At 45.6% G+C, this 21484-nt stretch overlaps 1 protein-coding gene across 1 annotated transcript in view; it reads right to left on the bottom strand.

Moving 5' to 3' along the window:
* Nucleotides 1-21484, bottom strand: part of ACAP3 (ArfGAP with coiled-coil, ankyrin repeat and PH domains 3) — a 136036-nt gene that overhangs the window by 42453 nt on the left and 72099 nt on the right. The window contains exons 5-10 of the mRNA XM_070759208.1: nt 14717-14775; nt 13201-13384; nt 11835-11879; nt 11413-11508; nt 9135-9209; nt 7456-7467 (exon numbers count right to left, since the gene is read on the bottom strand). Of these exons, the coding sequence (XP_070615309.1) occupies nt 7456-7467; nt 9135-9209; nt 11413-11508; nt 11835-11879; nt 13201-13384; nt 14717-14775 (471 nt within the window). The remainder of the gene's footprint in view (nt 1-7455; nt 7468-9134; nt 9210-11412; nt 11509-11834; nt 11880-13200; nt 13385-14716; nt 14776-21484) is intronic.

Here is a 21484-nt window from a genome sequence, read left to right as displayed (position 1 = left end):
AATTCTAGCCTCGCTCAAAATATTCAGCATGACTCTATCAAAATGCTTTTTTTTTTAAAAAAAAAGGCTCAGACTTTTTTTTAAAAAAAGTTGATTAAGTGTGGGTTTGTGTTGATAAATCCATATGAAGCCGCAGAGCCATCCAGCTGTGCAAATCAAAAAGCCAGCAGAGGGCTCTGCGGTTCTTTTCAAGCCACATCGTGGTTTGTTAGGCTTGGTTTATTTTGGTTTCGATGTATAAGATGTCTGTCCTACTTTTAAAAACGGTGCCTGAAAAAGCAAACCATCTATAAATAAATTAAAAGCAAGCAATAAACATATATGTGTATGTATATATGTTTAGGATCCACGTGTTGAGTGAATCCAGCCATTCCACGTTTGAAAACCACAACGTATATAATCTTGCCTAGGGAGGTTTTACCCAACTATGGGTGATTTATTCTAAAACACGGCTTAAAGCAATATGGAAACCTGGCTCAGTGTACGCTGATAAAACACAGATAGAATAGGAATAGTAATAGGAATAGCATAGAATATATTCAAAGTGTTGGTTATGACCTATAAAGCCCTTCATGCCATCGGACCAGAATATCTCCGGGACCGCCTTCTGCCGCACGAATCCCAGCGACCAATTAGGTCCCACAGAGTTGGCCTTCTCTGGGTCCCGTCGACTAAACAATGCCATCTGGCGGGACCCAGGGGAAGAGCCTTCTCTGTGGCGTCCCCGACTCTCTGGAACCAGCTCCCCCCGGAGATTAGAACTGCCCCCACCCTCCTTGCCTTTCGTAAACTCCTTAAAACCCACCTCTGCCGTCAGGCATGGGAGAATTGAGACATCTCCCCCGGGCCTATACAATTTATATATGGTATGTTTGTGTGTATGTCTGCTTTAATAACAGGTTTTAAAAATGTTTTTAAATTATTAGATTTGTCATGAATTGTTTTATTGTTGTTGTGAGCCGCCCCGAGTCTACGAGAGGGGCGGCATACAAATCTAATAAATAATAATAATAATAATAATAATAATAATAATAATAATAATAATGATAATAATAATAGAATAGAAATAAATATAGAATTAGAATAGAATTAGAATAGAATAGAATAAAGAGTAGAATAGAAATAGAATTAGAATAGAATAGAATTCTTTGTTGGCCATATGTGATTGGTGTCTCAGTGTACATAAAAGAAAATATAAATTTGTCAAGAATCATGTGGTACAACACTTAATGATTGCCATAGGGGTCAAATAAGCAATGAAGGAACAATCAATATTCATAAAAATCTTAGGATACAAGCAACAAGTTACAGTCATACAGTCCTAAGTGGGAGGAAATAGGTGATAAGAATGATGAGAAAAAACTAGTAGTAATAGTAGTGCAGACTTCGTAAATAGTTTGACAGCGTTGAGGGAATTACTTGTTTAGCAGAGTGATGGCGCTCGGGGGGGGGGGAAACTGGGCTTGTGTCTATTTATCTCAGTGTGCGGTGCTCTGTAGCGACGTTTTTCTCACCAAAGGAGGGATATCACATGATCATTGTGAATACAAACCCGTTGCCGAGCGTCCGAATTTTGGACATGTCGCGTAAAAAATCTCCCCTCTCCTGCAGTGCCGTTGCAACTTCGAACAGTCACTAAAACGAGCTGTTGCGAGTCAAGAACCATGCCCTTCTTTCTCCCCCTCCTCTGGCCTGCCCTTTTCCGGTCGCAGGGTTCCTCCTTTTCCTATCAGATGTTTTATATCTTTATTTATTGAATTGATCCGCTGTCCGTTTTTCACGACAGGAAGCCGTTCTTGGCTTGGCCGAATGAAAAACGGGTTGCCAAAGCAATAGCAAGTGGCGAAGCGAGGCAAAGGCACCATTAGCTCGGAAGCTTTTTTTCCGCTGGTTGGGAGCCACACAGCCGCCTCTGGCATGTACAGTTGCTAGGCAACAAACCATCCTCTCTGCTTAGGATGAGTGCATCCCTCTCTCACACACACACACGCACACGCATTCACGCCCCCGCAAATGCTAAAGCTGGCTCGCTCTGGCTCATGTCACATTAAAGAGAATAAAAAGCAATGTGACCGGTGTCCCCCCAATGCTCGCGAGGGATGCTTGGAACCTCCTGGCGTTTTGACCAAGCCCTGATTTCATAATCAGAACTGCAGGGGGCAAAAAATACCAATTACAGTGGTGCCTCTACCTACAAACGCCTCTACTTACGAATGTTTCTAGATAAGAACCAGGTGTTCAAGATGTTTTTTTGCCTCTTCTCAAGAACCATTTTCCACTTACAAACCTGAGCCTCCGAAACTTTAACCGGAAAAAGCAAGGAGAAGCCTCCGTGGGGCCTCTCTAGGAAATTCCTGGGAGAAAACAGGGGCGGAAAAGGCGGGGAGAAGTCTCTGTGAGGCTTCTCTAGGAAATTCCTGGGAGGAAACAGGGTCGGAAAAGGCAGGGAGAAGCCTCCGTGGGGCCTCTCTAGGAATCTCCTGGGAGGAAACAGGATCGGAAAAGGCGGGGAGAAGCCTCCGTGGGGCCCCTCTAGGAATCTCCTGGGAAGAAACAGGGCCTCCACCCTCCCTGTGGTTTCCCCAATCGCACACATTGTTTGCTTTTACATTGATTCCTATGGGAAAAATTGCTTCTTCTTACAAAATGTTCTACTTAAGAACCTGGTCACGGAACGAAATAAGTTCCTAAGTAAAGGTTCCACTGTACTGCCAACCTGCCTTCCATTGTATACAGGTCAAAAAGAGGGGTATGGAAGTATTTACTGACCCCCTCGAATACTGAACATAAATTGTTTCAACTCCTACCCTCAAAACGACGATGCTATAGAGCTATAGACAATGCACACCAAGACAACTACCGTGTTTCCCCGAAAGTAAGACAGTGTCTTACTTTCTTTTTATACCCAAAAGCCCCACTATGTCTTACTTTCGGGGTATGTCTTATATTGTTAAAGGGGCACTGACAGCTAAAAAAACTGTGTAAAATGTGTTCTTTTAGTGTATATGCATTTTACCTTCTGTGACGGGCGGGGGGGGGGAGGTTTCTTTGGAGTAGGGACGTGCCCGAGTAAATTTGCAGAGGCGGCAGTGACAAGTGCAGGGGACGGCGCGGCGACGTATGGAGAGGGGGACGGTGCGGACGTGGGCAGGAGGCGTCGCGCAGCTAGATGAGAGGGAGGCGGCAATACCCCCCGTGTTTCCCCGAAAGTAAGACATACCGGTATGTCTTACTTTCGGGGTACGGCTTATATTAGCCGACCCCCCTGAAACCGCCGATACATCTTACAATCGGGGGTGTCTTACTATCGGGGAAACAGGGTAGACAGAAGAACAGATTTTTTCCTGAACGGCATCACTCTGCTAAACAAATAATTCCCTTACCACTGTCAAACTATTCACTAAGGCTGCACTACTATTACTATTAGTTTTCCCATCGTTCCTATCACCCATCTCCTCCCACCTAAGACTGCATGATTGTAACTTGTTGCTTGTATCCTTACAATTTATATTAATATTGTTTGCTGATTGCTTATTTGTACTTGTGACAATCATTAAGTGTTGCACCTTATGATTCTTGACAAATTTTTATGTACACTGAGAGCATGTTCAATCATACAACATATATCTCATTTCGTTGGCCAAGGGACTGAGACCTCATTGCCCCAAGCCTGGCGACATAGATGAGTCTTAAGACTCTTATGTAAGGCGGGGAGGGTGGGGGCAGTGCAAATCTCAAGGGGGAGTTCGTTCCAGAGTGCTGGGGCCCCCACACAAAAGGCTCTTCCCCTAGGCCCCACCAAACGACATTGTCTTGCTGACGGGACCTGGAGAAGGCCAACTCTATGGAACCTAATAGGTCGCTGGGCCTTATACAGCAGAAGGCGGTCCAACAAGTAATCTTAATACGCTGCTCAAAAAAAAATAAAGGGAACACTTAAACAACAGAATATAACTCCAAGTAAATCAAACTTCTTTGAAATCAAATTGTCCACTTAGGACACAACTCTGATTGACAGTCAATTTCACATGCTGTTGTGCAAATGGAATAGTTGTGCAAATGAAATATTCAGTGAGAATATTTCATTCATTCAGATCTAGGATGTGTTATTTGAGTGTTCCCTTTGTTTGTTTTTTTGAGCAGTATATTTTACTTGAGTGATTTAATATTTTACATGAGTGTTTTTCCATACAATAAAAACATAATCACTCGCTTCGTGATGCTGTTCTTTTTTTAAATCCTTCCGCTTTAACAAAGACAACGAAGAGAAACAAGAGGAGAAAGGCGGCAGACATCAAGACACACCACCCTTGGGTCTGCCGTGGTGACAGAGATGTGGAATGACAGCCAGAAAGCCAACCCTGGTCCCGGTTTCTGCATTCGCCCGAGAGGAAGCCTCGTCATGAACAGTGACAGCTGGAGCCCATCGGTGGCGGCTGCTACTCTGTGCAGAAGTCGCAGGTAAAGCGACGCAGCGCCACTGAGCTTTTCTGAAAATTTATCCATCGAGATCTAGAACAGTCGGCTGCTTTTGTTGAGTTTTTAAATGGTGGGCACATCCCTTTCCAAAGCGGGCATTCAGAAGAAATCTCGGTCTGGCAGGACGAGGCCTCTGCCAGCCGAGCCCAAGTTTTCCCGCGCCAAAGTTGGCCAAAGGAAATTTTAAAAAACAACAGGCAGTCCTGAATCAGAGGGAGCCCATGAAAGACACCGCCCCCTCTACTTTGTTACCTGCTCCAAGTATGTTTCCTACCCGAGCCCCCCAAACCATGCCATCAATTTATAAAGGGAGTGGAGGGATACCCCCAACGCTATTCAATTGTTCAAGGAAGGAAGGAAGGAAGGAAGGAAGGAAGGAAGGAAGGAAGGAAGGAAGGAAGGAAAGGAAGGAAGAAAAGGAAGAAAGAAAGAAAGAAAGATGATAGATAGATAGATAGATAGATAGATAGATTAGATAGATAGATAGATAGATGATAGATAGATTAGATAGAAAGAAAGAAAAAAAGATAGATGATAAATAGATGATAGATAGATAGATAGATGGATGGATGGATGGATGGATGGATGGATGGATGGGCAGGTAGGTAAATTAGATAGAAAATAGTTCCGAACCCAAACAGAGTCGTACGTTTTGCTGTTTTTGCAGCGACGGCCAGAGGCGGCCAAGCCTTTCCCAGCCTCCTCCTCCTCTTCCTCCTCCCAACCCCAAAATATGCTGTTCTCTTCCCCCCCCCCCACATCACCATTTCTTTTCCCTTACCAGAAGATACTCCAGCCTTCCAAAAATCTTCATGATACCCCTGTTGTGCCCTGTGGCTGTGCTCTGCCAAGCGTACCAGCCTTCACGCTCCGAGCGGGTAATTCTACATAGCGTTACTAAGGGGGGGGGGGTGTTTTCTTCTGCCTCCTCCTCCTCCATCTACCCACCCTCAACCCACGGGCCATATGGGGTGTGCTAAGAATCTTTCTTACGTTCCTTTTATTGGTTATGTTATTTCCCCCTCCTCCCCTGCTCCAAGACGGGCCCACTGGGTCCTCTCGAGGCAAGAGACACGCCGGGAGAGTGAACTCAAGTGCAGAGCCGGCCTGAGGACCACCTGCCCATGTTGCCCCCCCTACCCCCCGATCCCCCCCTCTAGGGCTCACGGCTTCCCTTTCAGAATCAATCAGCTTAGTGCATGAGCTCATTTCCATACAGCTGTCGCCTCTGGATGGAAGTGGGGAAAGCAGGGAAGGCTGAGAGAGAGAAAGGAGAGCCCACACACCATTATCTATCTATCCCTATCTATGTATGTATCTGTCTATCTGTCTGTCTGTCTGTCTGTCTGTCTATCTACCTACCTTATGTATGTATGTATCTAACTACCTACCTATCTACCGTATGTATGTATGTATGTATGTATGTATCTATCTATCTATCTATCTATCTATCTATCTATCTATCTATCTATCTATCTATCTATCTATCTATCTATCTACCGTGTTTCCCCGAAAGTAAGACAGTGTCTTACTTTCTTTTTACCCCCAAAAGCCCCACTACGTCTTACTTTCGGGGTATGTCTTACATTGGAAAAAAATTGAAAGGGTCGCGTTCCCGAAGGCATCTCCCCAGAGTCCAGAAGGGCAGCCGCGGGACAGGAGCCTCGTGAGCCCTTTTCCAAGTTCAACCTCAGGGCTCCAAGCGGCATGCACGCGTGGAGCCACAGACGCGTGTCGGGGAAGCGTGTGTCTGGAGGGGAGAAGCCGCTCTGCGCAGTTGGGCAGCCCCACCTGCCTGCCGGAAAGGAGGCGGGCGAAGGAGGGCGCAGCTCCGGCCGCTCGCCTCGGAGCTGGTCGGCCTCGCTGGCCGCTTGCAGCCGAGCCTCGGCAGGACTCGGCTGCTGGGACGAGCGCCTTAGCTGCAAGCCGCCGCCCGCTCGGCTCGCTTCGGACCAGCGCCATCCTTCGCTTTGCCAAGCCAGGGAAGAGGCGGTGGCGCCGCGTCGAGGCGAAGGCGAGGGGCGCGCGGGGAACTTAGAAGCGACGTCATCGGGCTCCCCCCCCGGCAATACCCCCGTGTTTCCCCGAAAGTAAGACATATGTCTTACTTTCAGGGTACGGCTTATATTAGCCGACCCCCCTGAAACCCCCGATGTCTTACAATCGGGGGTGTCTTACTATCGGGGAAACAGGGTATCTATCTATCTACCTACCGTATGTATGTATGTATGTATGTATGTATGTATGTATCTATCTATCTATCTATCTATCTATCTATCTATCTATCTATCTATCTACCTTATGTATGTATGTATGTATGTATGTATCTATCTATCTATCTATCTATCTATCTATCTATCTATCTATCTATCTATCTATCTATCCCTATGTGTCTGTCTGTCTGTCTGTCTGTCTGTCTGTCTGTCTATCTATCTATTCTAATCATATAGATTTAGATTTAATTGAATTTGTATGCCGCCCCTCTCCGAGGGAAGCCCCAGAGGTGTGAAAACAGCACAAACAAGGGTTGGAAACAGCCTCCAGAGGGCAAAATGGCTTTCCCCAAGGCCGAAAACCAGCGGGCTAGAGTGTCCATGCGCGCTGGAGTTGACATAGGGCAATGCCTTGTGCGCCCTCTGTTATGACTCCACGCATGCCATAGGTTCACCATCAACAGCACTGAGCCGTAAACTGACCACACACTGCTAACCAACAGCAACTACTCCTATTGCAGTAAGGCCGCAATCCCAATGTAAACGGCATTTTATTTAAACTATCCGATTAAGGATGTTCTTTGAATTGGTCTTGTCATTTAATGAACTTCTGGGGCTAAATTGGGCGCCGGTGTTCAGCTCCGAAACAAATAAACCAAATCAACACCTGACTGAAGACAGGACAGAAGAATATGAGGCATTTCGATCACCTGAAATAACTTCCAAAATCCAAACAAACAGAACATTTAAATCTTTTACTCACCTGTAAAAGAGTCTGGGTGGAACGTTGAAGGGGAGCAAGAAAAAATGAAAAGAAAACAGTGTTATTGGAATCTACTCGTCTGTAAGGGGGGAAAAGCGAGTAGAATGATTGGCTGCATAGCTAGAGGTATAACAAGCAGGAAGAGAGAGATTGTGATCCCACTGTATAGAGCGCTGGTGAGACCCCATTTGGAAGACTGTGTCCAGTTCTGGAGAGCTCATCTACAAAAAAATTGACGGCAGAAAAAAACCTCCTGGTCCATCTAGTCTGCCCTTATACTATTTCCTGTATTTTATCTTAGGATGGATCTATGTTTATCCCAGGCATGTTTAAATTCAGTTCCTGTGGATTTCCCAACCACATCTGCTGGAAGTTTGTTCCAAGCATCTACTATTCTTTCAGTAAAATAATATTTTCTCACGTTGCTTCTGATCGTTCCCCCAACTCCCCTCAGATTGTGGCCCCTTGTTCTTGTGTTACCTTTCCTATTAAAAACACTTCCCTCCTGAACCTTATTTAACCTTTTAACATATTTAAATGTTTCAGTCATGTTTCCCCTTTCCCTTCTGTCCTGCAGACTATGCAGATTGAGTTCATGAAGCCTTTCCTGATAAGTTCGATGCTTAAAACCTTCCACCCTTTTTGTAGTCTGTCTTTGGACCCGCTCAATTTTGTCAATCTCCTTTTGTAGGTGAGGTCTCCAGAACTTAACACAGTACAGTGGTGCCTCTACTTACAAACGCCTCTACTTACAAACTTTTCTAGATAAGAACCGGGTGTTCAAGATTTTTTTGCCTCTTCTCAAGAACTATTTTCCACTTAGATACCCGAGCCTCCAAAATTGTAACCGGAAAAGGCAGGGAGAAGCCTCCGTGGGGCCTCTCTAGGAACCTCCTTGGAGGAAACAGGGCTGGAAAAGCAGGGGAGAAGCCTCCCTGGGGCCTCTCTAGGAATCTCCTGGAAGGAAACAGGGCCGGAAAAGGTGGGGAGAAGCCTCCCTGTGGTCTCTTTAGGAATCTCCTGGGAGGAAACGGGGGCAGAAAAGGCGGGGAGAAGCCTCCATGGGGCCTCTTTAGGAAACTCCTGGGAGGAAACAGGGCCGTGAAAGGCAGGGAGAAGCCTCCATGGGGCCTCTTTAGGAATCTCCTGGGAGGAAACAGGGCTGGAAAAGGAGGGGAGAAGCCTCCCTGGGGCCTCTCTAGGAATCTCCTGGAAGGAAACAGGGCCGGAAAAGCTGGGGAGAAGCCTCAGTGCGGCCTCTCTAGGAATCTCCAGGGAGGAAACAGGGCCTCCACCCTCCCTGTGGTTTCCCCAATTGCAAGCATTATTTGCTCTTACATTGATTCCTATGGGAAAAATTGCTTCTTCTTACAAACGTTTCTACTTAAGAACCTGGTCATGGAACCAATGAGAGGTACCACTGTATTCCAAATGGGGTCTCACCAGTGGAGTGGGCTCTTGTTTGAAAGTGGTATTCCAGTTCAGGAAAGGAAGCAAAAGACCTTTTCCTACCCAAGCATGATTCAAGTCCATCTAACCAGATGCCTGGGCCTGAGACGAGAGGAGCAACCGAGTTTTTATGTCATGCTTGGCTGCATTTCTCCGAGGTACCGGGCCTGATTATTTTTGAAAGCAGGATGCTGCGTCTCTGCTTGTGTGACTCTGGGATTCAGACTCACCCGTTGCTGAATCAGGGCGTGCTTATGCTCCATTTCCCTCTTCTCCACAGCCGAGTCGATCACCAACTGGTCCAGCTTCAAGGGGGTGAGCGAGAAGAAACATTAAGGCAGAGGCGACAGGCTCGTTTTTCAGCTCTCTCTCTCTCTCTCTCTCTCAGGCCAAAGAGAACTATCTTTTTCCCAATGGCCACATGAAACCCCATGGGAGGCAAGGGTAAAAGTCACCTAGGAAGGGCTAGCCCAAAGCGTACCCTCTCTCTCTCTCTCTCTTTCTCCCCCCCCCATGCAGTAGAGTGTAGTGTAAGAGAGAGGGAGGGAGAGAAAGAAAGAAAGAAAGAAAGACAAAGAAAGGAGAAAAAGAAAGAAAGGTGGAAAGAAGGAAAGAAAAAAGGAAGGGAGGGAGGGAAAAAGACAAAGAAAGAAGAAAAAGGAAGAAAGATGGAAGGAAGGAAGGAAAGAAAGAAAAGGGAGGGAGGGAGGAAGAGAGAGAAAGAAAGGGGAAAGAAAGATGGAAAGAAGGAAAGAAAGAAAAGGGAGGGAGGGAGAGGAGGGAGAAAAAGAAAAAGAAAGAAGAAAAAGAAAGATGGAAGGAAGGAAAGAAGGAAAGAAAGAAAAGGGAAGGGGAGGGAGATAGAGGAGAGAGAGAGAAAGAAAGAAATACAAAGAAAAAAGAAAAATAAAGAAAGATGGAAGGAAAGAAAGAAAGAAGGAAAGAAAGAAAAGGGAGGGAGGGAGAGAGTGAGGAGAGAGAGAAAGAAAAAGAAGAAGGAAAGGAAGGAAAAGAAGATGGGTGAATGGAAGGAAGGAAAGAAGGAAAGAAAGAAAAAGGAAGGGGGGAGCGAGGAAGAAAGAAAGAAGGATGGATTGAAGGAAGGGAAAAAAGGAAGGAAAAAATGATGGAAGGATGGCTGGAAGGAAGAAAGCAAAGAAAGAAAAAGGAGGGATGGTTGGTTGGTTGGAAGGAAGGAAAGAAAGAGAGAGAGAGAGAGAGAGAAGGAGGAAAGGAAAAAAAAGAAAAAATACACAAATTTAAACCAATATCTGTAAATAGACCAAGTGCCACAATTTATTTTAGGCATATTTGCATCACAAGCCATCCGTAGGTCAGAAAGTGTAGATCCTAGTCCTCATCATTCGGAACCAAAGGATGATTTGAAAAAAACCCTCAATCAGCCTATTAACGTTGACTGGATTTCCTGCCCCTCCCCCCAAGTGTACCGAAAGATGCTTCCATTTAATTAAACCCTGCCAGGAGGCAAGTCAGTCCACATGCCAACTAGCTGAGCTGTCCTTTGGGTGACCTCCAAAGACCACAGCAGCAATCCAGGAATCCTCCCGGCGGCTGCCAAGGATCAACTACCAGGCGAAGACCAGGCTGTCTTACTCCAGGTTTCCTGGCGGTCTTCTCTTGAACTCAGGTCAGCCTTGAAGGTCTAGAGCAGAAGGCTCAAAAACCAATGAACGAAGGGCTGAGCTGGGAGATCTTTAGGAGTCTCCTCATCTTCTTTCCTTCCCCAAATCTCTTTTGATCTTTGTTCCTTTCACACCTTTCTCCCAGTTTGACAGACTTTTATTCCTCCCCATTTCCTTTCCTTTGGCTTCCGTTTTCTACAATTCTTTCTCTGTCTCTGTCTGTCTCTGTCTATCTCTTTCTCTCTCTCTCTCTCTTCTCTTTCTGTCTCTTTTTTCTGTCTTTCTCTCTCTCTGTCTCTTTTCTCTCTCTTTCTCTGTCTCTCTCTGCCTGCCTGCCTCCCTCTCCCTCTCTATCTGTTTCTTTGTCTATCTCTCTGTCTTTGGCTCTGTCTTTCTGTCTGCCTCTCTCTTTCTCTGTCTCTGTCTCTCTCTTGTTCTCTATCTGTCTGTCTGTCTCTCTTTCTCTCTTTTCTCTCTGTTTCTCTTGCTCTCTCTTTTCTGTCTCTTTCACTCTGTGTCTCTGTCTGTCTCTCTTTTTTCTGTTTCTGTCTCTGTTTCTCTCTCTCTCTTTGTCTTTGTCTCTCTCTCTCTGTTTCTCTCTCTTTGTCTGTCTGTCTGTCTCTCTCTGTGTCTTTCTCTGTTGCTCCCTATCTCTCTTTTTTCTGTTTTTTTGTCTCTCTCTGTGTCTCTGTCTGTCTCTCTGTCTCTGTCTCTCTCTGTGTGTGAGTATCTCTCTGTGTGTGAGTCTCTCTCTGTCTCTCTTTTTTCTGTTTCTCTGTCTCTCTCTCTCTCTGCCTGTCTCTGTCTCTCTCTCACACACACACACACATACACACACACGCAAAAGATTCAACTGCTTCCTCACCTCAGTGGCTAGCTTCTTCATGTACGGATCCAATTCGTGCAGGAGGCTGTAACCTTGCTGGAAAAAGGTGTACTGGGCGTGCATGAAGGACAGCATCTGGGAGGAAGACAAAAAGTCCATCTATGACCCACTCCGATGTCACCTGCGGCCCTTTGGGGCACTTCTATGTACCTGAGATCTTCTCGGCCTATGGAGAGGCCTCTTCCCCAAGAGGGATTAAAAGAGGCATTTCCCTTTCTCGGCCTCAGTGGGGAACGAGAGACCTCTCTCTTAAAATGAGGCCGAAACAAGATTGGGAGAAAGGTAACCTGGTTTACAGCATCCCTGCTGACCAACCCTTCACATCATTTGTGGTTTAGTTGCCCGGGGGGGGGGGGGGCGGGGGGAAGCAAGAAGGGGGAAGAAATTCATAAAGTTCTTACGGCATCCAGGATTTCAAATTTCTTCTTGGCCTGGAGAACGTTGATCTGGAACGAAAAGAAAAAAAATGGGGGAAGAAGTGAAGTTTCATGACTCACAAAATCGGAAATAAACACTAGATGGGTCGTTCTCGAAATTAAAAACTTCCGGTGGGCCTGTTGGGCCGTTTGTCGCCCTGCCCAGGCTTCAGGAAAGCCTCCAGATCCTGTGGATGATGAAAAATGAGCCCAAAAGGACTACGGGAAGTTTGGAAATGGGAAGTAGGCCTGTTGAGCCATTTTTCACCATCCCCAGGCTTCAAGTAGGCCCGTTGAGTTGTATTTCGCCCTCCCTAGGCTTTAGGAGCCCCTTCCGGTAGGCCCGTTGTGCCATTTTTCACCCTCCCAAGGCTTCAGGAGCCCCTTCCGGTAGGCCCATTGTGCCATTTTTCACCCTCCCAAGGCTTTAGGAGCCCCTTCCGGTAGGCCTGTTGTGCCATTTTTCACCCTTTCCAGGCTTCAAGTAGGCCCGTTGAGTTGTATTTCGCCCTCCCTAGACTTTAGGAGCCCCTTCCGGTAGGCCCGTTGTGCCATTTTTCACCCTCCCAAGGTTTAGGAGCCCCTTCCGGTAGGCCTATTGGGCCATTTTTCACCCTCCTCAGGCTTCAGGTGGCCCTTCCGGTAGGCCCATTGGCCCATTTTTTGCCCTCCCCTTCTGAGGCCTTCCTGAAGCCTCAGAAGGATGAAAAACAGCCCAACAGGTTCTACTGGAAGTTCATTTCCGAACTACCAGAAGTTTTATTTCCGAACATCCGGTAGACCTGTTGGGTCCATTTTTTGCCATGTAAAGGCTCCGGAAGCTTTCCTGAAACAGCCTCCCCTCACAATAGCGTGTGCATGCGTGCTTTTGTCACCCGAGGAAAAAAAATTCATCATCACTGCAATAACATATCCAGATCCACATAAGAGGAAGCAGGGTGAAAAAGCGAAGCAATCGTTGGAAGCCCGATTCAGCCCAATTCATAGCAAAATGTCTTTTTCCTCTTTCTCTCTCTCTTGCTTTCCCTTTCTCTCTCTTCTCTCTCTCTCTTTCATCTTTCTCTATCTTATGCTTCTCTCTTCTTTCTCTTCTCCCTCCCTCTCTTTCTCTCTCTCTCTTTCATCTTTCTCTATCTTATGCTTCTCTCTTCTTTCTCTTCTCTCTCCCTCTCTTTCTCTCCGTCTCTTCTTTCCCTTGCTCAATCATTGGAGAAACCTGGGACTTTCCCACGCACACACCAAGATGGGACCCTTTTCAAACTAATGCCCAAAGCAGACCAAATATGGGTCCGAAGAATGAAAACCGCCTAATTCTAAGGAAGCCACCTTAAAAGAAAAAAAGCTCACCTACCTGCAAAACGTAATCCAGGGCCAAGTGCCGGAAACATTTCCTGGTGATAGTCAGCGTGCCCGTGGCCTCTTCTACTTCGTGAGGTTTGTGCCGTGGAGCTTGGGCGTTTTTGACCAAAGCGATCTCCATGTCTTCTCGGACTTTGTCGAACTGTTTTTTGGTCTCTTTGAACTTGCGGACATCCCTGTCAAACAAAGGAAGGGGGTGGGCCTTACTTTGGTACTTTGTTGACTTCAAAGTCAACACCAAAAGTGGCCCGATTGGTCTTCGTTAGGTGTGTCCAACCATTGGCAACTTTCGGACTTGTGGACATCCACGCCCAGAATTCCCCAGCCTGGAGCGAAAGTCCACAGGTTATAATAGTAGTAGTAGTAGTAGTAGTAGTAGTAGTAGTAGTAGTAGTAATAATAATAATAATAATAATAATAATAATAATAATAATAATAATGTCTTAGATTTGTATGCCACCCCTCTCCGAGGACTCGGGGCGGCTAATGTAGCCAAGATTGGACGACGTTAGTCTACCCCAGTGCTTCTCAAATATTTTCTGTTACAGCCCCCCTAGGAAGAAGTAAACATTTCATGCCCCCCCCCCCAAACTCTCCACCAGGACTATTGTTTGCAATATTTGGTGCGTTTTCGCTGAAAAAAATCAAGCGGCTTATCAGCGTGATTGGGGGGTAATGTGTTTAAGTGATGCCTTAATTTATTTGGCTTCATGCCATCTGCTGCCAACATTGTTAAGACACGGTAAACATAGCGGTCTTTCCTTGTTTCCCACCATAGTCACAATGAAGCCAAGCACTACATACACTTCGTCCTATTTCCTCGTGTTAGCTTTGAAGAGACTTTTGTTTGTCTCATTATCTCCGTCTCTCTCCTCCTTTCTTTTCATCCCTGTTAAATGTTCTTCCCATGGTGTCTCTTATTAATATTGATTGTTTCTTCATTGCTTAGTTGACCCCTATGATAGTCATTAAGCATTGCACCACATGATTCTCGACAAATGTATCTTTTTCTTTTATGTACACTGAGAGCATATGCACCAAGATAAATTCCTTGGGTGTCCAATCATACTTGGCCAATAAAGAATTCTATCCTATTCTATTAAGGATTTGTAATATGAACTTCATCTCTCTACTCAGTGCTGTGGGCTATTGTCTGGTGCACAAAAAAAGCACATTCCCCAGGGTCACGTGCGCCCCCCCTGGCATCGGTCCCTGCCCCCCCCCCTCAGGGGGGCTCGTCCCATTATTTGCAAAACACTGACTTATACAAAGAGATAGTCAAAGGTGGTGTGAACCAACATCCAGGAAGGAAAAGAGGTTTGCATAAACTAATAATTCAGGCAGAGTTCAGTTGCTGCCTTTTAATCCAATAATAAGCACATGGATCTTATTGAGGAAGAGAATCATAGAATCGTGAAAGGGAAGAAGGACCCCTGAAATGATTATTTGCCAGGAATTCTGACACACACACACACACACACACACAATTAGTAGAACTGGATACTCACTCCTTCACAAAGTTGTTCAACTGTTGCCGGACAGATCTCTGCGCTTGGTCGAAAAGGATCTAGAGAGAGCAAGTGGAGAAGGAGGGGGGAAAGCACATAAGGCCATCAAAAAGCATTCAACTCTGGATCGTTCCAGCAATCCTTTTTTTTTTTTTTAACGGAGGACTTTTAACATAAGCCATTAGCCCAAAGCACCAACAACGTCCTGGTGGATCTAGTCCACAAGTGGGGGAATCAATAGCAGTGCCCCATTGTTTATTTCCCTGCGGCATTTCTTAAGAGATAGACTACTACTAAGCCTGGAGGTTCCGGACTTAACAGTCAGCATTTGGCCTGCCACCGCAATCATAAGTTAGTTAATCGTGCAAAATTGCCCAGCCCCAAAATATGTGATGCCATGCTCCACTAGATAACTATTTTACTTATATATCTACCTATAAAAAGGATAGGCTGTCATTCTGTCTGGAAGGCAGCCAAACCAGGTAATAAACCAACAGTCACCAATTAAAGTACAGTGGTACCTCTACTTACGACCTTAATTCGTTCTGTGACCAGGTTCTTAAGTAGAAAAGTTTGTAAGAAGAAGCAATTTTTCCCATAGGAATCAATGTAAAAGCAAATAATGTGTGCGATTGGGGAAACCACAGGGAGAGTAGAGGCCTTGTTCCCTCCCAGGATATTCGTAGAGAGGCCCCACGGAGGCTTCTCCCCACCTTTTCAGGCCCTGTTCCTCCCAGGAGATTCCTAGAGAGGCCCCACAGAGGCTTCTCCCCACTTTTTCCAGCCCTATTTCCTCCCAGGAGATTCCTAGAAAGGCCCCGTGGAGGCTTCTCCCTGGCTTTTTCGGTTACAGTTTCGGAGACTTGGGTTTGTAAGTGGAAAATTGTTCTTGAAAAGAGGCAAAAAAAATCTTGAACCTCCAGTTCTTATCTAGAAAAGTTTGTAAGTAGAGGCGTTCTTAGGTAGAGGTATCACTCTACCATTAAAAAACAAAGGACCGTAACTTTAAAAATGAGAATTAATCAAGAAACTGAAGCAAAGGGGGGGGAAAAACCCCAGTTGTAATCCCCACCTGTTCCTATAGAGGGCACCCTCACTCAACAGGCCAATATCTTTGCTGGCACCACTATGAAAACTTATGTCTAGCAGCTGCTTCTAATTTATTCAAATCTGCGATGACTATGTATTAATTTATTTTCTTTCCTTTTTAGTATTTGGCCATCAAACCTTTTCTCAGCATTTTAATATTCTAGGCCACTTCACAGGCTATTGACTCCATCCTGTCTTCCCCTCTGCTTCTTATATGAATATTATGGGTTTTTTTTTAAAAAAAAAACACCTTTCTTTTATAGAAACATAGAAGATTGACGACAAAAAAAGATCTCATGGTCCATATAGTCTGCCTTATACAAATTCCTGTATTTTATCTTAGGATGAATATATGTATACATTCAGTTACTGTGGATTTACCAACCACGTCTGCTGGAAATTTGTTCCAAGCGTCTACTACTCTTTCAGTCAAATAATAATTTCTCACGTTGCTTCTGATCTTTCCCCCCAACTAACCTCAGATTGTGCCCCCTTGTTCTTGTGTTCACTTTCCCATTAAAAACACTTCCCTCCTGAACCTTATTTAACCCTTTAACATGTTTAAATGTTTTGATCATGTTCCCCCTTTCTGTTCTGTCCTCCAGACTATACCGATCGAGTTCATGAAGTCTTCTTATTTTTATTTTATTAAGTTTTATGCTGAAGAGCTTCCAACATTTTTGTCGCTCGTCTTTGGACCGGTTCAATTTGATCCATATCTTTTTGCAGGTGAGGTCTCCAGAACTGAACACAGTATATTCCAAATGTTATAAGAAGGTGGGAGCAATTCTCCAGTTTCAAATTCCAACCAATCAGATTTCTGGCTCCTGTCATTTTTCTGGCAATAGTGGTATATATCCCGTAGCCTTGTTCCAAGCTGTTTCTTTGGCAGCTTCGGGACTGCGTGTTGGCTTTCCATCCTAAAAAACCCTGAACTTAGTCCTACTTTCCGGAGGCCAAACTTGGCCGCAGAGGTAGCACCCACACCGAGTTGTATCTGTGGGTTGTTGGGGGGTTTTTTTCTCAGAGAAAGAAGGAAAAGTAAGTATCCTCTTTTCTCCTCCCACAAATTCTTTTGACTTTTGAAAATCCCCTGGGAATATATATATATGCCCCCCCCCCCACCACCACCACCAAAGCCCTGGCATTTACATCCTCCACACTTGAAATAACACAAATGTTTGTTTATCCAAGTGTGGGTTTCCTGAGAAATTATTTGAAAACCCTGCCAAAGCAGAGGGCCCCCCTCAATCTTTGCTGGCAATATGATGTGTACCTTCCCTGGGAAGGCTTTTTAGCTCCATCGGTGCCTCCTTCGGCCAAAGGGAATAGCCCAAGACACAGGCACCAACTCGAAAAATGGTCCCGAGTGGGTTTTAAATGCAAACAGATGCGAGCGTTTAGGAAAGTACGAGAGACCACCTAGCTTGCCTTCTTTTGTCACTTTAATTTTATTTTTTGCCCGGGCGACGTCGATGAACAAAAAACCATAGCACAGGGAGCTGTTGTAACACAATTGCAAGATACAGTGGTACCGCTACCTAAGAATGCCTCTACTTATGGACTTTTCTAGATAAGAACTGGGTGTTCAAGATTTTTTTGCCTTTTCTCAAGAACCATTTTCCACTTACAAATCCGAGCCTCTGAAACTGTAACAGGGAGAAGCCTCCGTGGGGCCTCTCTAGGAATCTCCTGGGAGGAAACAGGACTGGAAAAGGCGGGGAGAAGCCTCCAAGGGGTCTCTCTAGGAATCTTCTGGGAGGAAACAGGGCCAGGAATGGTGGGGAGAAGCCTCCGTGGCACCTCTCTAGGAATCTCCTAGGAGGAAACACGGCCGGAAAAGGCGGGGAGAAGCCTCCGTGGGGCTTCTCTAGGAATCTCCTGGGAGGAAACAGGGCTGGAAAAGGCGGGGAGAAGCCTCCATGGGGCCTCTCTAGGAATCTCCTGGGAGGAAACAGGGCCTCCACCACCCCACCCCCGTGGTTTCCCCAGTCGCATACATTATTTGCTTTTACATTGATTCCTATGGGAAAAATTGCTTCTTACAAACTTTTCTACTTAAGAACCTAGTCACAGAACAAATTAAGTACCACTGTAGTTCGTTCAAGGTAAAAGTCAATTTTTTTCCCCTCCCAAATTTCTGGCAAGCCATGTTTGCCGAGGACTCATATCCATGCTAAGGTTCGGACTGGAGATTAAGCAAATTGAGAATCTACAGGCCTGCATTTCTGGAGAATTCGAGGCCTAGAGTCCAATCTGCCTAGAGCCCACATCTAGATCCATCTTGGATGCTGAAGGGGTTGCCTATCTCAGAGGTCGCCCCAAAAGAAGAGGGAGTTTTAATGAAAACAAGGACCAGGGGAGACAGGATAGAAGTCTTCCAATATCTCAGAGGTTGCCACAAAGAAGAAGGAGTCAAGCTATTCTCTAAAGCACCTGAGGGTAGAACAAAAAGCAACAGGTGGAATCTAAACAAGGAGAGAAGCAACTTAGAACTAAGGAGGAATTTCCTGACAGTGAGAACAATTAATCTGTGGAACAGCTTGCCTCCAGAAGTTGTAAGAAAGGTTGCAGGAACTGGATATGTCAAGTTTAATGAAAAGAAGGATTAAGGGAAACATGATAGCAGTCTTTCAATATCTCAGGGGCTGCCACAAAGAAGAGGGAGTCAAGCTATTCTCCAAAGCACCTGAGGGTAGAACGAGTAGCAATGGTGGAAACGTAACAAGGAGAGAAGCAACTTAGAACTAAGGAGAAATTTCCTGACAGTGAGAACAATTAACCAGTGGAACAGCTTGCCTCCAGAAGTTGTGAATGCTCCAACATTGGAAGTTTTTAAGAAGATGTTGGATAACCATCTGTCTGAAGTAGTGCAGGGGTTTCCTGCCTAAGCAGGAGTTGGTCTAGAAGACTTCCAAGGTCCCTTCCAACTCTGTTGTTGTTGTTGTTGTTGTTGTTGTTATTGTTGTTATTATTACAGTATTATTATTATTATTATTTTCAATACAACACAGCAAACCAGATCACTATGCTGGGTTTCGTATTTCATCACCAGTCGGGTGCTTCCCAAGCACCTAGGACTGCGTGATGTAGCGGTGAATTATAATAATAATAATAATAATAATAATAATAATAATAATTATTATTATTATTATTATTATTATTATTATTATTATTATCATCATCATCATCATCATCATCATCATTATCATTATTATTATTATTGGACCACAAACTGGCAGCAGACTGAAGATGTTGTGAAAGGGCAGAAAATTGTTGTTTTACGGGTCTTGATTTCAACAAATCCATCAGCTTCAGGCAGCCAAACGGAAAGGATCGACACATCTCCACTGCTTCCAAACACAAATTCCCAGTCCTTTCTTCTTACTCCGAATCCAAGGAGGAATTCTTTGCTTTACTAGATAAGTGGTCAAAGCAATGGAAGCGACAGTTTAATGTTTCCAAATGTAAAACAATGTACTTGGGAAAAAGGAATCCTCAATCTGAGTACAGTGATCCCCCGCTCGTTGCGAGGGTTCCGTTCCAGGACCCCCCGCAACGAGTGGGTTTTCGCGAAGTAGCGCTGCGGAAGTAAAAACACCATCTGCGCATGTGCAGATGGTGTTTTTACTTCCGCAGCGCTAGCGAGGAGCCGAAGATTGGGGGCGGCGCGGCTGTTTTAAAACGTCGCCGCCGGCATGGGGGGCTTCCTAGCAGCCCCCCAAACCCGGGTTGGGGGTCCGGGGGGTGCTGGCAAGCCCCCCATGCCGGTGGCGACATTTTAAAACAGCCGCGCCGCCCCCAATCTTCGGCTCCTCGCTAGCGGGCAGGCAGGCCGTTCGCTGGCGCTCCCTCTCGCCGCTTTGGAGCTGAGTCCTGAAGCGAATTCGCTTCAGGACTCAGCTCTAAAGCGGCGAGAGGGAGCGCGGACAAACCGTTCGCTGGCGCTCCCTCTCGCCGCTTTGGAGCTGAGTCCTGAAGCGAATTCGGGCGGGCGAAGGGCGGGCGGCAGCGAGGAGTTTGCGTGGGCAGTGGGGAAACTCCTTGCTGATGCCCGCTGCTCGCCCTCCCGCCAGCAAGAGGGGGAAGACCCAGGGAAGCCGCCCAGCAGCTGATCTTCCGGGCGCCATCTACGCATGCGTGCCCATAGAAAAAAGGGCACGCATGCGCAGATGGTGTTTTGACTTCCGGGTTGAAAAATCGCAAATTACCCTGTTCGCAATGGTTGGGGACGCAATAACCGGGGTATTACTGTATTGCATTAGCAGTTCTGGGTTAGCAAAAACTTCAGAAGAGAAGGATTTAGGGGTAGTGATTTCTGACAGCCTCAAAATCGGTGAACAGTGTGGTCAGCTGGTAGGGAAAGCAAGTAGAATGCTTGGCTGCATAACTAGAGGTAGAATAAGCAGGAAGAGGGAGATTGTGATCGCTGGTGAGACCCCATTTGGAATACTGTGTCCAGTTCTGGAGATCTCACCTACAAAAAAATATTGATAAAATTGAACGGGTCCAAAAACGGGATACAAAGAATGGTGGAAGGTCTTAAGCATCAAACTGGTCAGGAAAGACTTCATGAACTCCATCTGTATAGCCTGGAGGACAGAAGGAAAAGGGGGGACATGATCGGAACATTTAAATATGTTCAAGGGTTAAATAAGGTTCAGGAGGGAAGTGTTTTTAATAGGAAAGTGAACACAAGAACAGGGGGACACAATCTGAGGTGAGTTGGGGGAAAGATCAGAAGCAACGTGAGAAAATATTATTTGACTGAAAGAGTCGTAGATGCTTGGAACAAACTCCCAGCAGACGTGTTTGGGAAATCCACAGTCACTGAATTGAAACATGCCTGGGATAAACATATATCCATCCTAAGAAAAAATACAGGAACTAGTATAAGGGCAGACTAGATGGACCAGGAGGTCTTTTTCTGCCGTCAATCTTCTATGTTTCTAAGAGAATCACTCATGGGCATACAATTTTTCTGAGAGGTTTGGCACATGACCAGATTTAATTCAAAGACTGATGTAGATGACCAAGCTTAGAAGAAGGGAGGGATGAGCCAAGCGCGTCATTAGTCATGAGTTTCCGCATGCCCCGAAATATGAGTCCAGCCCAATTTGAACTCCTTTCTGCTCTTCATTCCCACTCGTTTCCCTCGACTGTTAGTAGCTGTAGAGGACTTAAGCTTGCAATAAATATTTACACTCATTCGTATCTCCTGATTTTCTCCTTGACAACAGTTCAAGAAAATAACTGACTTGGAGAAAAATCAACCAGACATGGAACAATTTTTTAAAAAAAACAACAACACAAACCGCTGAGTACATTTTCCTGGTTAATATACCAAGAACATAAGAACATAAGAAAAGCCATGCAGGATCAGGCCAAAGCCCATCGAGTCCAGCATTCTGTGTCCCACAGTGGCCCCCCAATTGTCCATGGGGATCTTGAGCAGAAGGAGAAGGCAAAACCCTCCCTTTCCCTGGACCCACAACAAATGGGACCCAAAGGAACCCTGCCTGCCTCAACCAACATAGAGGCAGCACTTGGACATCCCTTTCAATAACCACCTATGATACACTTGGCCTCCGTGAATCTGTCTAATCCTGCCTTGAAGCTATCCAGGTTGACAGCTGTCACGACCTGGAAGTGAATTCCATCAACCAAGGACCCTCTGGG

This window comes from Erythrolamprus reginae, chromosome 8 (genome assembly GCF_031021105.1).
Source record: "Erythrolamprus reginae isolate rEryReg1 chromosome 8, rEryReg1.hap1, whole genome shotgun sequence".
Classification (NCBI taxonomy): domain Eukaryota; kingdom Metazoa; phylum Chordata; class Lepidosauria; order Squamata; family Dipsadidae; genus Erythrolamprus; species Erythrolamprus reginae.
Note: the sequence above shows the minus strand (reverse complement) of the source record. Positions and strands in the feature narration are given on the sequence as shown.